We start from the raw sequence: 17,935 nt of genomic DNA, 5'->3' as shown, positions 1-17,935 counted from the left end.
AATAACTATAATAACGTGGTAACTGAAGTCTTCCCTTTATGTGAGAGACAGGGAAGTGGTGCTAGTACGTAAGCCCATACAAGGGCAGGCCAGCAAAGATCTAGTTTCTTGCCAGCTTTGGAAGTAGCAATGCATCCTTGGCTCTCCTGCTGTCCACACGCTTCAGGATGAGTCACAGAGCTTATGTGGCTACTTTGGCGTAGCTGCTGCTATTTTTTCCTGGCACTTCCTGGGTATCAGAGAGTGCATCTGCTCTCCAGGACGTAAAACTACTGTATTTTTCTTCCCTTTCAGCACAAGGTCTGTTACTTGACCTGTTACGTAGGTGCACACATATATTTTATACCATCCTACTGCTTTCTGTGCTATCTCCACTCCTGCAAACCAGTAAGTCTCAGAGTTCAGGGCTAGCCCCAGCAAGAATAGGGCCAAGAATACATGGTAGAGCAATGACATAAGAAACACAGAAAAACTTGGGTTAATTCTTAGTAGCCTGGCACAACAGCAGAATTCATATTTTAAACTCCTTCCTAGGCAGTCGTCACACTGCAAATTAGGTAATAGAGAATGTACCTGTAAGTGATTATTTTCAGAGAAGCGATGGTACCAACTTTTTAAATAATCCTGAGTACAGTAATTCAAAACCAAGTAGGCATATGTCTGCTTCTGCTCACAGTTTGGCAGGCAAAGGGACAAGACCAGGCCTTAAATACCGCAGACGTTTTTGCAATTTGTACTAAAAGTTTTCCTGAAAATTGCAGTGTCAAATCTGGGTATTTTCTCTACCACAGATGAGCGTGACTTTGAAGATTTTTTTCTTGACTTTGAAGAAGATTTGAAAGCTCATCATTCAGTGCAATGCTCACCTTCTCCAGGTATGAAACTGCCAGACAGATAGGAAACCAAGCACAGCATTACCAGATACTCTAGATGCAGGACAAACTCTGAGTCCGATATTAGGACAGCAAACATTATTGTGATGTTTCACAATAATTTGATGAGATTAATACAAATACATTGCACAATAATATAGAATTTTGCATTCAAGTCCAGAAAACTATACAGCTACTAAATTTATCTATGAGTGTAACAAAAGTTTTACCCAGTCCTCAAGCAGATCCTCGCTGGGCCCCTTTTCACAGGAATTGATCCCCTTATCAAGGGAAGGAGAGAGCAAAGACTGTTCTACCGAGACACAGATGATAAAGGGGAGCAGAATCTTTGCTCGTTCAGTCTTTTGCAAAGCTAAAGTAATTCTTCACTGTGTTATTCTACACTTGAGCTTCTTGAACAACACACAGTTTCGTTCAATGTCTAGGAAATACCAAACACTACTGTATTGATGTACACAGTCCATCACAAAGTACCCCCAGCACTGTCATTTTCTTTATAGAATAGCACATCCCTGGCTTCGCAGTGTAGCAGGAAGGAAAAAGAAATACATTGATTGAATTGCAAAGCTACAGGCCACCAATTCCACTGAAAGTTTCCTTTAAGGCAAGGAAAGAAACATGTCTTTGGAAGGTCACTTCTGGCTTTAGCAGCTGTGGTCATAAGTTTTGCTTGCTTGATTCAGCAAACATTTTCCCTAGCTGTTCTTGCCTTGTGAAACATGAACAAAAAAGACCCGAGTGACAACTAGTACTTCAGCATTCATTCCAAGCCAAGATTCTTGTTTGTAACAGCAAATAATAATAAATTTTTATTACTTAATTTAAAATTTATGTTAAAAAGTTATGTAAAGAGGAATAGAAAAGGCAGGAAGCCAAAGAATTTAGAACCTTTTGACCATCACATATTCTCCTGTGGCCTTAATGTAACTGCTGAGTTCACAAAAACGTCACTGTCTTCAAGGTAAGTTATCACCAGACCCAAGAGCAAATCCAGCTTCCATGCTGATCTTTCAAAGGGTATCTTAGAAGAACTTGCCAACTGACACAATAGATGCTTATGCCTACTTGATGGCAACAGCTGTAGTCATATGGAGTGCATCTCAGCTGCGGGGTTTGTGTCTTCATGGAGAAGCACAGACCATTGTGAAGGTCTTGCTTTGAGAGAGCATAGCTGGCTCATACCAAGATAAACACTGTTTCTCAGACTGCAGAGCATTCAGCTTCAACCGCACAGCACATGTACCTCAATTTGATGAGACTACACAGCAGGCTTCAGTCATAATGACCTGACTTCAGCCACAGGTCATCAGAAGCCCCACCAAAAAGGCAGCACTTCCAAATGCAAAGACAGTCTCAATTTTCTTGGACTGTGTAATGACATGTTATAAGGTAGGCAAAGTGCATCTGTCCATATCCATTACATCACACTTCACCAGGACTCATTAGCAACCTGTCCTAGTTTAGTGAGAGGTATCTTTTTTAGCTTTTTGCACACACTGACAAACATCACAGCATTTCTTGAAAGAACAGGCTGGACGTTCACATTGCACTTGTACTGCTAGGTGCAAAAAGAAACCCATAGACTATTCAGGTGGAGGGACACAGACTCATGTGCACCAGTAATGAAACATGCATCATGCATTTAGCAGCATGTTACCAAGGTCTCGGATTACTCCAAAGGAAGAGCAAATTTCTAGCTCCCCTTTTGGACTGAAATTCACTGCTTGGCTATGGTGAGAACCTGCAAGAAGCATGAAATTTAATGTCTTAGCGCAAAATTACTTTTTAGTTTACATGGGTTTCCCTTGCCATTTTTATTTTGTCATTTCAGGTCCCTTCAAACCATGTGACCATCTGTTTGGTAGCTGGCTGATCAGAATTGGAGTGTGGACCGTAGTGGGTTTGACCTTTATTTGCAATGCACTGGTGTCCGCTACAGTTTTCAGATCTCCATTGTATATGTCCTCCATAAAACTTTTGATCGGTTTAATAGCTATTGTAAATGCCTTGATGGGTCTGGCTAGTGGAGTACTGGCTAGCGTGGATGCCTCAACTTTTGGTAGCTTTGCTCAGTATGGAGCACAGTGGGAAAGTGGAATTGGTTGCCAAATAACTGGCCTTCTCTCCATTTTTGCTTCAGAGGCTTCCATTTTCCTCCTTACCCTAGCTGCACTTGAACGTGCATTCTCTGTAAAGCATGCTACAAAGTTTGAAACAAAATCCTCCATTGCTAGTGTAAAAATTGCCATTTTCTTTTGCTTTATGTTGGCACTAATCATTGCAGTGGTACCACTCCTTACTGGGAGTGAGTATGGGGTTTCTCCGCTTTGTTTACCACTACCATTTGGAGAACCCAGTGCTATGGGCTACATGGTAGCACTGGTATTGCTGAACTCCCTTTGTTTTCTGGTAATGACTATTGCTTATACAAAGCTCTACTGTAGTTTAGAAAAGGGAGAACTAGACAACATTTGGGATTGCTCTATGGTCAAACATATAGCCTTGCTACTTTTTACTAATTGCATTCTTTATTGCCCTGTGGCCTTCTTATCTTTTTCCTCCTTACTAAACCTCACTTTTATCAGCCCAGAAGTGATTAAGTCAATACTGCTAGTGATTGTCCCACTGCCTGCATGTCTAAACCCACTCCTTTATATACTTTTCAATCCACACTTTAAGGAGGACTTGGGAAGTCTGCGAAAGCAAACTTTGTTATGGAGGAGATCAAAACATGCTAGTCTGATCTCTGTGAATTCAGAAGACATAGAAAAACAGTCTTGTGACTCAACACAAGCATTGGTAACGTTCACAAGTGCCAGCATATCATATGATATGCCTACCAGCAATTCACTAATGCCATCATCTTATCAAATGACAGAAAGCTGCAATCTTTCATCAGTTGCGTTTGTTCCATGTCGCTAGTTTCAGTGGCAGTACAGAAAATACCTATGTTTACAAAATTTTTAATCCCGAAAGTAAGTATGGATGGGTGCATACAAACTAGAGAGTGCCTCTGAGTTATTGTTGCACACATCAGAAAACAATGACAAAACTTGCAGCAGGCTGAAAATCCAATACTTGAGCCTTCTCAGCCTGCTTCCAAAATGCTGGGATGAAGAGAGAAACTGAAAGCTGCTGCATTTTGTGCAGTTGTATCAGCTGCTCTCTTTTAAAGTAGCACTACTCAGAAAGGGCTTCAGTTGGCCAAGAGCAAAAATAGCATGTTAAATTGTTTTCCGAGCACCACCTGATACAGTTTGTTTTCAGGGGTTGGGGTTTTTTTCCTGTTTACTGTAATTTGGTTTTAATAATAGTTTTTCAGTGCCATGATTGTTTTTATAAGCATCTGTGTATGGTCGTCATTCAGCAAGGTAACTAAATGGAGGAGTAATCCTGTTCAAGTCCTAAAGGTTTCTGCAGAATAGACTTTGATGAAGTTCCATGTTTGATAAAGCTGATTTAATAGTTTAACGGGCATTGGGTTTGTTTTTTAGAAGTCATCTGACTTGACAAAGCATTTTTAATTGTCAGCTAAACCTACAAAATTAACATGGTGTGAAAGAAGTTAATCAAGATCCTGTCAAGCGCTTAAAATGTAATTGTAAATGGCAAGCCATTGTCACATGGGTATTTTTCTAGTGAGGTTCTGCACAGTTTGGTCCTGAATTGCTACCATGCCAGTAGAATTACTCCCAGAATTACTGCTGATAAAATTGGCAGATGACTCATAGAATTTGAAGGTGGAAAATACTGCATAGAAAGTCATCAATACAAAAAGACTGGCATGCTGAGGGCAATTAAAGGACACCAAAGGCACTCACATAGAAACATTCATTTAAGGTAATTTGTCTAGGAACAAAAACTGTAGTCCTGCTTATGGCATGATCTGCATCCTATGAAACAGTGATTCTAGAAAGCTTCTAGTTCATGGTCACTAGTCAGTCAAAGATTTAGAGGCCACTGTGTCCTTCTGGGTAAGGATAGCCAATATCCTTAGCCAAGGCAATGTCAAGTAAGAGTGAAGAGGTTGTATGATCTGTGTTCTTAGTGCTGATGCAAGCACTACTGGGATAATTCAAACAGTTCTTGCATTCACATGCTGTAAAGACCATTGTGAAATTGAAGAGGATATGAATATCATAAATTTAAAGTAGCTTAAGAAAGAATTGATTTGATTACAGTTTGTAAGTAGCTACTTCTGGGAAACAGAAGTTTGAGAGCAGAGAACTACTTATTCAAGAGGAGAAGAATCTGGCAAGATCAACTGGAAGTTGACACTAGGGATATGCAGCATAGAAATAAAGGTGCAAATTGTTGACAGTGATGGTCATTAGCTAGTGGAACTATCTGTCACCAAAAATCTCTAAATTCAAATTGGATATATTGCAAAAAAATTTATTGGAGCAGCTGTCAGAATTCAGGGACTTCTGATGGCTTTAGTTTAGGAAAAAGTTAGATTAGATTAACACAGAGTTTCTCTCTGGCTTTAAATCTGTTAATACTTTGCTGAATCAAGGCATGTATGTTTACATATCAGAAGGATCCCAGTTAGAGAGAATAGACTTCAGGTCTTTGACAAGTCTAATGTCAAAATATCTCGGACAACAGAGCTACCTTCACTTCCCTAGAATATCAGTCTTTGACCCTGGCCAAGCCATCAGCGGATATTCCAGTATTCTTTTCTCAGAGCTGGCACCTTTTGCTCAAGTGAGCTGATCATTTAAGACACGAAAGTGCACAAATTTACTTTTTTTTATTGTTAAAAATAGCTCCCTGAGGAGTAACATTTAATAGCCCAGTACTCGCTGCTCAGTTAATGGCCACTCAACCTCCAGGTGAACGAGACTAATTTTTGAACATTACCAAGGTTAGGCTAGCCCAGTAATTAAGGTAATCAGTTACAGATGATCTCTGTTGTTCATCTGTTACTGTATATAAAACGTCCTGGGACTCAAAGGATGTATTTTCACAATGAAGAATTTGTTGCCAATGATGGATATGCCTTGATTTTCCTGTCCATTCACACTGGCATATTTTTAGTTTTGCAGTTACAGATGGCATCAGTTGATTTTGGCTGACATGTTCATCCTTCAGGAAAAAAAAATGAACCAATGCCGAAATTATGTATGATAAAGTCAGCTGAGTACTTATCTTAATCCTTTATCTCTTGTGGCTTTTGAAGCAGTGCAGCATACAGCTGGAGAACGATGCCTGAAACCACTTTGGATTAAACAGAGGATCAGTCAACCATTGCACAATACCTATTACCGTGTTTACTTAGCTTTAATTTAACTGGGGTCCATCTGTGCTGCACTGCTTAATGTCAGTGAAATTCCTTTCAGCTCGCTATATTTAAGAAGTTTGTAAAGTGATTTGAGAAGCAAAATAATGTTATAATTCTAAAGACTAGTTAAAGAAAGCTTCTTTTATCAGAACTTTTGTAGCTTGCAGAAAGTCCTAAAGGCTTTGTGTCTTATTTTTATAAGCATGTTTGAAATATTTTGATCAGATATTTTAAACTTGAAATTGTTAAAATTCATTTAATAGATTTTTAAAGTAAAATGTGTAAATATAGAACTGTATTTATTATTACAGTGAAATGCAACCACAGCAAAGTACGTGAGATTAAGCCCTGTACAGTTTCATATTGATATTTGCTATATTTTCTGCTCATATATATTGCTAAATTCATTATCTGTAAATAACATAATGTAAATGTGTAGTGATTGTAAATAGGTGACATGCTTTCTTTTCTATCAGTGTTCCAAACATATGTAAGTTGTAATAAAATGTGACTACACGGTAAAGAGCATTTAATCGGGACCTAACACCTCACAAAATGGCATGCATCCTCAATTAATCCTTCCCAAATTATCGTAATACTTACGCTAACCTCCCTAGGTGTCCGAAATTTTTGGCAAAGTATAAATTACAGGTTGCGTGTTCTCATTAGGTGTCCGGGGAGCAAGAAAAAAAAAGACTAGTGTTTCATTTCAACACAGACTAAGTCTTTTACCAAAACTTCACCCACAGACCCTTATGAACAGATCCTGCTCCCTGTGCACACTGTTCCTAGCTCAGTGACGACCTCTCCCAATTGCTACGTGCGAGGCGGGCACTGCCAACCGTGTGACAAAGGCGTGCATCAGGTCAGGCGATGGACGTGCGTGAGTTACCAGCAGGCTTCAGACCATACTGGACCACATGAGAGATGAGGTTCTGCTGCACTAGGCTGCTGCTTCTGGTGAGACAGCAAATTCTCCCACATGCATCCTCATATTCTCTCCAATCCCTCACGGGGCAGACGAAGCGGGTCAGGGTTTACCAAACAGCTGGCAAAGTTCATCTGGTACACGGCGGAGAGGCAGTAGCAGCATCACGTATGAAATGCATAGGATGCAGATACTAAGGGCAAATGAAAGGTGGGGCCAAAATATGGGACTTGGCAAGAGTCAGGTTGCTCAGGTTGCACTAGAAGTTAACAGCTCCGTTGAATTAAAGACAGGCAGTGGCTAAGCACAGTCGTGTCATCATCTAGGCATCAAGGAAAGGCAAGACAGTGGATGCATTCCTGTTAGGAGGGACTGCAGCACAGGACAGTTACGTGTGCTTGGTTTTTCAGAGATTGTGATTGTAGGTCATTTCTGTGAAGTACCTGAAAGAACTAGGTAAAATACCAACAAAGTAAAAACTGAGAAAGAAGAAAAAAAAAAAGGTTAACTGATCCTAGATGTAAATTGATTTTAGCAGGGAGTGTGCAGGTTCTCAGCGTAGATAAGGAGGCTGGAGCGGGTGGAGTCATTTCAGCCAGAAGGGCCAGTGGAGAAGTAATTTTGGTGGGTGAGTTTCAGAATAGTCTTAATGAGGTGGGACAGAACCAGCAGTCAATGGGGATGAGAAAGGCATTAATTATCTTTACAAGGAAAAAAACAGAAGCGTGACAAAGATAGCACAGGGAGTGCATAAGCCAGGGAGGAGAGAGGGCTTCAAGAGACAGGATGCAAACAGGGGCAGGGTATTATGGGATATTAAGAAGGGTGGTAGATTTTGTGAAGGATGAAGAGCTCAGAGTGGGTACAAAAGGATGGAAGCAGTGTGATGGATAAGGAGATTGAAATGGTAAGAAAACAGGGAGTGAAGATGCTTTCACGTGCACTTACTTGCACCAGACAGCGTAAGCAATATGGCAGGGGCCATAAGGGAGAAGAATGAAATTGTGTTATCTGAGGAGAGAAATACTACAGCTTGAACATAAAAGGGAAAGAGAATAACTACAAAGGAAGAATGGGCTGGTTAGTGAAAGCCTCAGTGCAGAAGGGGAAAAGAGGCATCAAGGTTATACATCTTGGTACGTGGAAGAAAGATTTTTATTTTTGTACCACATAGTGAGCGGTAGTGTCTGTAGTCAAAACTTTGGTGTTCTGGGCAATGTACTATCACACCTAAGTACAGGTGACTTCTCCCTTAAAGCATTCACGCCACAGACATGTAGTGTTATCTGCAATAACAACTGAAGGAGAGTTTACTGCAGGCTCATGTGATGGGTTATGTAGGTAGAGCAGACAGAGCACGCCATCTGCTCACTACTCTGGCACACTAGATAATACATGACTGAGTTTTATCTGGGAACTCAGTCCTCAGGGAAGGTGCAGATACGTGAATGGCCAAGGAAAAAGAGCTAGTCAGAGATACAAGTGAAAGCCATAAAGAAGATGAGATCACCTGTAAGAAAAATGGATGGGGATAAAGGCCAAGCCTTAGCAGACACTAGCAGAAGAGCACAGAGAATGACGCTGCGGGAGAAGTGCTGCATCAGCTGGGCATGCGGCTTCAGACCTCATTCCCAAAATGGGGGACAACATCCCTGGGTAATCTGGTGGTCATACTTGATCTCGAATTGAGACCAACCACTTGCACAGTCCTTGCTGTTGCTGCTGCTCCATGTTTGCTCTCTGCCTTAGTGGCCCACATAAACTAGACAGCAAGCAAGCTGCTGCCGCACAAAGTGTCCAACTCTCCTGTCCATATTGTCTGTCATAGGAATTGCAGCTTTACAGTATTGGGCACCAGTTTTTTCCTGTGACTGTTGTATGAAACACTGGAACAATAATCTCCTAATCAGACATTTCTCTGTCATCAGTTTAGGTTGCTGTGTGAAAGTTAAGGTCCTGCTGAAAATCTCATTACTCAACCACTTAAGAAAGGCTCAAATAATTAAAAATGTTTGTAGCAAAATTAATGTTCTTCCTTCAGGAAAGCACTGGAAGACAAGGAAGTGGAGACAGAAGAGTAAGAACATGAGTACAGGAAAGCTAACAATAAAAGACCAGAACTAGGATCACAGCAGCAACAACAACAGTGTTAGAAAATCCTTTGCAGATCCATGAGGCACAGTAATTGTGCAGATGCTCAGGTGCTGCAGGAGAACATAGCTCTCAAACTCCAGCAGAGCTGCACTGCTTCCACCAGCAAAGGATGGACCAGCATCTCCACCAACCACAATAAGCACATCGTCTTCTCTTTCAGTAAACATGTGCCAACCAAGGGACAAATCTGTCATTCTGCAACAATGTTATTGTAAAAAATAATGTGGGTATTGTTGTATATTATCTAAACTAAGCCTAGGAAATTGATTCAACTCTTTATCTGTCTTTGCTTGAACAGAGTCCCAGTTACATGAGATGAGAAATTTTAAAGAAAAATGCAAACTTACCCATGCTAATAAATACAGTAGAAGGAATTCCATGTGTTATACCTAACGCTTGCAAGTTTACTGGAAAGAAAAGGCAGTATCAACATTAAGAACATCTTGTTCGCATAATGAGAATCACAGACTTGTGCTCCAGTGACTCTGGAGACGTAGGAAATTTGAGTACGTTCCCTCCATAAAACAATTTGTTGTGGCATTGTCACAATTATCTAAGGATCCGATCTCAGTCATAGGAAAAAACAAACATTAAGAATATTACTCTTGAGAGCTGGCCCACAGCCAGGATTTCTAAAAAAGTCAGTCACAAAGAGTCCACTCAAAATCCCTATTTAATCTTTTCACAGGTGGCATCGTTTTCCACTTGTCAAGCAAAAAATATGTTTCATTAACAAGGGAAAAAACTGTCCATCTGTGAATCTAAAGACTTCCACTAAGTATTATGCATGCACATACCAAGAGTCTTCTCCAACTGGCCTTGAAGGTCTCAGGACTCCAAAACTAATACTTGAAGGAAGTTTCAAACATCTCCTTTTTCATCTGGTGTCATTCTTGATATGTAATCACTGTTTTGACAGGTGTCTGCAGTTATTAATTTGGTTCCATGCATAACAACAGCTTCTCAGGACTATCTATAGCTGTCACTGCAGCTATTATCAGCATTTCCAGTTTATGAACTGACCTTTTCCTGGAGGAAGGAGCTCTCCCGGCCTTCTAAGAAAAAAGTAATTGGGAAGATTGCTCTACTAGAAACAGATTTCATCTCCTGTAGGAAGTACCACAGCCTTCTGTGAAATTCTCCTAGGCCTCTTTTCTGGTTAACTATGAAAATGAACTCCAGAAAGTTTTGTGTGGCCAGGGAATTAATTCTAGGATATGAAAGCAGTCTTAAGTCTGCAACGTGAACAAATGCCTCAGCACTTCTCTCCCTGAACATCATGATCAGTCAGCAAACGAAAGAGGAGCCAAGATCATTGTACCAGGGAAGTACACAGAAGAGATGATTGATGAGAACGTGTCTAAACCATGGCAAACTAGCCAAGTGGAAGAACCAGCCACCAGCATCTTAATTCATGAAGTGGGAGAATAGTTCCCTGACTTAACTGAATGCCCTACTGTGAGTGCAAAGTATGAGGAGTTTTGCTTTATTTGATATATACTTCTCCCAGTATACAGACAATCCTCTGTATTGTTGGATTTTCCCATGAGTGGTTTGGGGGTTTTTTGTAGGTTTGGGCAACTGGCAATATTCTGGAGTTTGTGAGATTTCAGCATATTCCTCAATATTAGTGTGTAACTGCATACAAATTTTATACACAGATTCTTGGAGCTGACTATTTGTCAAGGAAATTGGCCATTGCTTGCCACTAGGGTAGTCATAGTTCTACACGTTTGCTATTTTGTTTGGTGATGCCACGGTATATTTGATACTTGTTAAATTCAGTGTAATAGATGAACAATGTAGAAGGCCCATTTGTAGAACAGAATGAGACAGAAAGCCATTTCCTTAAAAATGGGGTTTATATACTTACCTCAAGTTTCTCTTACAGCTGCTTGAAAATCGTAGGAAGCTTGAAGAAAACAATAAAACATCAAATTTTCCACTGGACTTGTCTCCATTTTGCAAACAAATTCAACACCAATCCGTGGAATATAGAGAGGCTTGAGATGCTCCAGCTGCCAGAATGGTCATTGCTTATGTTCACACTTGAAGATCTAAAATTGATCATAGTAGGTCCTACCCCAAAACACAGGACAATATAGCAAGTCAAAGTTTGCAAGACCTACCCTGCAAGAAAGCATCTCAGTTTACAACTTCCAGGAACAGTGTTTAATCTAGCAATTGTCATTCTGACCCAATTTGCTAACTTTGTATTTTAAAAGCCAAAAATAGGACTACATTCATGAAAGTCCATTTAATGTCATTCAACTTCAGTATGAATTTCTCTAAGGCCCAGGCCTAGTTCTCCCCGCCTTGGGCAGGGTTTAGGCGCTTCCTTTACAGTATAGTCTAACTCCAGCGACAACTGAAGTCAACCAGAGTTTCCTGCTGGAGACCAGGAATCCCCATATGCCTGCGTAGAAACTCCCGTTCATATTTTAAAATGCCCTGATATGGTGAAATACCCTGACTGTGTAAGCCCAGTGAGGAGGGGACATCCTCAGAGAGTAAAGATACCTTTTTGGCACTATCCCGTTCATTTACTGCACACTGCAAAATGCTGTCGCCTTGAAGGCGGCTCTGGACAATTTCTGTGTTCAGCCACAGCTTCACCCAAACGCTCTGTTACCTTCCTGTTCGTACAAAATCTGCTTCTCTGGGTGACGCTGGTACTTCCTCGCTGCTTTTTCTACCTGCTGCTCTGTCCCACTCCTCTCGTCCTTCTGGCTAAGTAATACATACCCAAGATGTGCCTCTGGCACATCAGTTTAGATTCCAGAAAGCTTTGCAGTTTTGGGGACACGTGCTCTTGCTTGCATTTATCCCGGTGAAGGGGACTCCATATCTCCTCCTAGCTTCAAGTAACTTTCTTCCCAAACTACAGAATAACGGTATGAGTTACTGGAGGTGTTGATGGTATAGGCTGTAAGTCTTGGTGTCCTGCACACATGGAAACAGTACTGTCAAGTCAGAATAGGCTGATGCAGAGGCAGTGACAGGAGTTACCCAATCATACATTGCACTAATACACAACAACTGCAGTCACAGGCCGGTCAATTGAAATTTTTCATCGGATTTTGTGGGCAAGTTTGCATTGGTACCTGCAAAGCCAGTCTAAAACCATTTCAGGGAGCCGCGTACTCTGAGGAGATGAAGACCTTTTTCATCCCATATTCATTTTAAGAAATTTAATTTTGCCTGTGCGCACTGTGACAACTATTTAACTACGTCTCTGCCACCCTGGTTTTGAAGAATAAGACAGTCATAATGTTTTCATTTTTTTCACTTTTCTAGCACAGACCATTACTTACAGTTGAGAAAACCATCTTAATAGGAGAATTAAGTGAGGAAGTAGGGATCCGTACAGATGCACAGCACGGGGTCAAATCTCACAGAAACATGGAGTCCCCTGCACGGGTTAAAGACCCCCCCATCTTGAAATAATCTGCAAGCTGCATGACTAGAGAAAGAAAGAATTTATCTATGGGGACAAGGGGGGAAGGTCGTGGAGCACAATGGTGGTAAATGGATCCTAACTGGCTGGATAAAAGTGTTATTTGGGGAAATAACTCCAGTATGCAAAACCGATTACTTTGAAAGGGAGATATAGGTTATCAGGACCAGGGGCTAAGTCACAGAACAGGGTAACTGCAACTAATACATCCTTTCTACCCTTTGTGAGGAGTTATTCCTCTCTTACTGGAGGAGTACGCTAGGGAAGAGAGCCATCCAATGCCTACGTTGTGAAACCAAGCACCTCAAAAGCAGAGGGGGTCAGATCACTCAGTTCTCACTGAGCTGATCTGGAAATAACAGCGGTCTTGAAGACCTTAACAAGGAACAAAGATCTGACACCAAATCTTCCTCAGCCGTGTGCAATGACCAGGCCTTTCTCTTGCTTACTTTAATCAGAGCATTTTCCAACAAAGATGTTGAGGGAACTATAACCATCATGCTGTGCAGATGTGGTATGAGGAGAGTATGTGGAGGAAACCTCAGCAATGATGCCTATGCCAAAAAAGCAATGGTGCTTCCTATTGAGGGGGAAAGCAAAAAGGTCTGCATTAAATTGATCCTACGCCCGAAATGTGTGAATATGTGAGCAGATCTCAAGTATGATACAGAAGTACATGGTTTACCTGCCTGAAAATTGGCAGACTTGGGTGACGTAATACACAGCCTTATTCTCTAGCTGTCTGTCCTCCATAACTACCGTCTCCCAAAAGAACACGGCAGCCCTCCTAGCATGCCATTCCATTTTTTTTGATGTAGTGCACGGTAATGGAGCTGCTTGTCATGCCCTGGACACGTAAGGGTTCACTGTGAGATTTGTCAGCGTTGTATTTTGAACAGCCTGAAAGTCTAACACGGACACAAAGCTTCTGCTCACCTGGAGACCCAGTCCTGCTGAACCTGGCCACCCAAGTGGGCTTCTCCATCCAGAGGGATGGATCCTATTCTGGAGCCCTCGTGTCTGTGCAGTGAGTGGTGCCAAAACTTCTCCCCCAGGAAATGCCACCTCTGGAACTGGATGCAGCTTCCGTGGCTTCCTGAACAAGCAGCTTTGCAACTGAAAGTCCTGAGCCCTCCTTGCTCTGGGCTTAAAAGTACTGCAAGCGGAGCACTTTTAAACAGAAATTTGCCCACCTCTAAGACAGCGAACACGGAGAGGTTGTATAGAGGTTGAGAGGTGGAATTTGGAAGAGGTACAAGAAAAGATAATGTTTGAAGAAGCTGGAGCAAAAGCATTTAAAAACCCTCATAGACACCAAGTGCCTCATTCCAAAAAGCAGCAAAGAGAAACTGAAATGGCAGTGGGCAAACTGTGTATGCACCCATGTGCTGGGCACATGGGACGACTGTACAGTACCCTTTATTGGTATTGCAAAAGGGGGAAGAAAGATCTCCAGTTTTAAAGACAGACACGTATGTGCATCCACAGTATGAGACTATTCATGGAGCACCAGTCAAAGAAAGAGGATAAAGATACTCATGCAGAAACAAAGCATTTCCATGAAAAAAAATCATTAAAAACCCACCTTTATACAAGGGTCAGTAGAAAACAAACAAAACAATAAATCATTGTGGTTTATTGGGTTCATCAAGTGTTAAGTTTGGTGAACTGACAAGCTATTCAACATTCAAATACGTTTTTCTTCTATTCACTCTACTTAAATAGGAATTGGTGATACTAGCTTGTACAGAACTGAAATACAGGTCAAAGTAAACTACCACTATTAATTATTTAGTTCTATCCCTCAGTACTGCTTTTCTACCTACAAGAATTGATAGGCTTTCCCTTGAAAAACATTCTCTCTCCTTCTCCCATACTCTTGACACTATTCTTTACACAACACTGCTGGTGTACATAGGCCTTTCCAGGTCTTTAAGCACTTTTTCCCTCCTTGGAGGGTTTTACAGCAGTTAAGAAATCCATTTTGTGAGCCACAGGTGAACTGTTCTCAGTATCGATCTCTCTCTACATTTATTATTATCTGTGTTAGCAGAGCAATTTGGAGCTTTGGTCATGGACCAGCATCCCACTGCTCTAAGCACTGTGTAAGTACAAAAGGAAAAAGGGTGCTTGGACACTCTCAGAGCTAAACTCTGAATGCAAGTAAGCATAAAGAGAAAGGGAAAAAATGGGTAAGAAAGCCCACAGGCCTTTCCAGTGTGGAATTCAGAGGCTTTGCAAGGACCTTCTGCACTTCAGTGGGTTTTGGCAAGTTTTTATTTCCATATCAAATACTCCTTTTTGCACAGTGAAACTTCTCATGTTTGTAGGCGGTGAACTACAGCATAGTCCTAAAAACTGTTGCTTTATGGTAGAGTGAAGCATTTCTTATCAAATCTGGGACCTCATAAATGGTACACTAGGTCTGATTATTTTTTTTTTTAGAAGGTAAATAAGTGACAAACAATAGAGCCATTGTCCACAAAGTACCATTCTTACACCAAGAGTCTTTCATAATGACAGCAGCATCATAAAAGTGCTTTGATCTACGAAGGATCAAATATCTTTGTTTCCTATTAACATAACTTTCTTTCCCAATGGAGCACAGAGCATTTCTGATAATGGCAGTCTATTAGGATAATTAGAAAAAGATTGTTCAGCTCTATTTCCCCGTTAGAGCTCCCTGGCAAATTTCTTCTTTCGTGTCATTCAGATTTTCTACCCCAAATACCTCTGTCATAAGGAAAAAATTTAAAAGTTTCACATTTTATGGCTCAGAAGTTTAGGCTGCCAATGTGATGTTAACCAGCCATTAAAAGATTCTGAAGGACCCAGACTGAAAATTAAGCCATCACCTTTTAAAAAACTAATAATTTTTTTTTAATGTGAGCAATATTTTCAATAATTATGTCATAGATCTTTTAATAAGGTAGCAGGAATGTGCCCTGGGTTTATTTGTGAGGGAGGCATGAGAAAGCATTACAGGAAAAGCTTGCCCCAAAGGATTTGTGGGTGTAATATGACCAGAAGCAGAATTCATACGACACGATGACAGACGGAGGAAGACACTTGCTAAGAGAGTATTCCCAGACATTCTACTGCAAACCTAGATTTCTTACTGTGTCTTGCCGTGCGATACTCAGGCTTTCGCCTCTTCCATCAGAGACGTAGATCTGAGGTCGCAGGCAGTTAGGGCCAGCTGGAGAAAGTCGATCTTGTTTCGCCAGGCACCTAGTGCCACCGTGTGCCTCACGGCCGTTGTGAAACACTTAATTCCCTTCTCAGTTTCTGGTTCAGTGAGCCATCCCTCTTCCAGAAGGCTCAGAAGGACAATTTGAGGAAAATCCCTGTGCATATTTGGGGAATTCTGGCAGAAGGGATGCTCCCAGGCTCTCTCACGGTGGTGGTGGTGGAGACGGGCACAAGGCTGGCAATGGGAGCCCGCAGGCTTCAGTGGTTTTCCATCCGAAACACAGCATCCTTGATCAGCAAGATGGTTGCCAGTCGTGGCAGAACACTTTTAACTGCAGAAAGGAAATAATCAATGAAGAGATCAACTGATAAAACTGATCAAAGGGCTCCAGCATTATAAGAGAAAAGTATCTCATGAGCCACGCTGAGGAAAATTATAGCAGGAAAGCCAAAGGCACAGAAAACAGACCCCAGCCAAGCAGATCTGGGAAAATGGGGACTAGGAGGAAATGAGGTACAGAGGACTCTCATGTCCGTCCAGAAGAATGGTCAGGGAGACAAGGAAACTAAGTGTATTGGGACTTACTTTTGTTCATATCTATGCATTTATTATTCTATAGAAAGCACACGTTCCTGTTTGCTTCAGCTGTCTAAAAGGGTAAGCTTTAAACCCAGAGTATTTAGAAGGCTGGAGATGGGACAAGGATGTCCTGAACCTGTTGAAGTGTTACAGTTTCCAATTCCAAAATCTTGAGGCAGGTGGGACATTAGAAAATGTGCTGGAGAAGCCAAGAAAATGGTCAGTACTACAGCCCAGCAAGTGTGCAGGTGGGCAAATTACAGCAGGGATGTATGACAAGAGACTTACACTCCTCAAAAGCCAAAATGTCCTAGAACATACCACAATTTGCATACATTTGACTGCTCAGTCAAATTGGGATCTTCATTGCCATCACCACCACAGTTTCTATAAGCCAGATGGAAAAATAATCGCTTTATTAGGAAAGCATCCCCTTTTTCACCCTGCATAACTGTTTATATACTTGTTCTTCCATCAGTCCTGAGAAGGCTGACATTTCATGCTAGCTCAGGGGACTTGAAGCAAAAGAGATGTGAGCTGCACCAGAAAGCTTCAGCTCGAAGAGCGCTGAGGCCAGCGACCAGCTGCTGCCTCTTGCTGCCTCCTGCTGCCTCCAGGAAAAGGCGTCAGGATCCCACCTTCTGCAGTTTGGGCACCCAGGATTTCCAGGATCCCAGCTCCATCCAGGAAAAAGCCAGGAGGCTCCGGTCGGTGTGCTTGGCTCTGTGAGCTCCTCTCGTTCTAGAGTACCAGCACAAAACCTGACCCGTGCCTCTAGACACAGTGGGTACGTCTGTACTGTGAATTAAACAATCTGGGGATATTCTCTGGCTTCAAAGCATAATCCAGGTCCTCCCTACGCTTACGTTTCCTCCAATCCCTCTTTCCCTCAAAATAGAGCGGTCCTGTCCATCAGACATATTGGGAACAGTGTCTGGCCTATGTTAATTCACCAGACAATACCTGGGACAGATGCTGTGTGGGCCAAAACCATGCCAGGAGCCTGCTAACAGCATGTTGGACTGTTAGCCTGTGCTTGAGTCCGTATCTTGCCCGGTCCCATTAATGCAACCAATGTTTCTGGCACAAATCAGATAGTTCAGACTGAGAGGGTCCAGGGTTTGGGCTCAGCATCCTAGCAGCGTGTCCAGCAGACCTGGAAGCACTATATCCCAGGCAACCGGCTGGACTTCTGACTTTGCTTAGAGACTTTCCAGTCCGCTCCATTGTCTAATTGCCTGCGACCTAGCAAACACAACCCCAACTTCGGATAAGACCCATTAGCCCATCAGAGGGTGCTTTGTGACTGCATCAAGGCTTCGCGACTCCAGGTTTCTATGGACAATTCTCTATGCGGCCATTTGTCCCAGTTACGATTTAGGACTTCCACTACCTCAGAAATCAGAGTGTGTACAATACAGGGAGTGAGCTCAGGTCTCGACATTGT

At 41.8% G+C, this 17,935-nt stretch overlaps 1 protein-coding gene and 1 long non-coding RNA gene across 4 annotated transcripts in view; one reads left to right on the top strand and one right to left on the bottom strand.

The window, feature by feature from the left end:
• The window catches only part of LGR5 (leucine rich repeat containing G protein-coupled receptor 5), a 99,452-nt gene extending 88,245 nt beyond the window's left edge, over positions 1-11,207 (top strand). For 2 of the 3 annotated variants that reach the window (XM_030002607.2, XM_030002606.2), the window contains 2 exons: positions 792-875; positions 2,725-6,728. In XM_030002607.2, the coding sequence (XP_029858467.1) occupies positions 792-875; positions 2,725-3,815 (1,175 nt within the window). In that variant the 3' untranslated portion in view covers positions 3,816-6,728. Of the gene's footprint in view, positions 1-791; positions 876-2,724; positions 6,729-9,947 lie in introns of those variants that run through there. The other variant, XM_030002608.1, reaches the window with a different exon arrangement.
• On the bottom strand, positions 9,607-17,731 carry LOC121232639. The gene is made up of 4 exons (XR_005931469.1): positions 16,777-17,731; positions 15,836-16,240; positions 11,133-11,338; positions 9,607-9,666 (listed from the first exon to the last, which is right to left on the bottom strand). It is a non-coding gene; the product is annotated as an uncharacterized LOC121232639 (long non-coding RNA).
• Between the last annotated feature and the right edge of the window lie 204 nt (positions 17,732-17,935).

Source organism: Aquila chrysaetos, chromosome 26 (genome assembly GCF_900496995.4).
Source record: "Aquila chrysaetos chrysaetos chromosome 26, bAquChr1.4, whole genome shotgun sequence".
Classification (NCBI taxonomy): Eukaryota; Metazoa; Chordata; class Aves; order Accipitriformes; family Accipitridae; genus Aquila; species Aquila chrysaetos.
The sequence above is the reverse complement of the archived record's forward strand: the minus strand, read 5'-3'. Positions and strand labels throughout refer to the sequence as shown.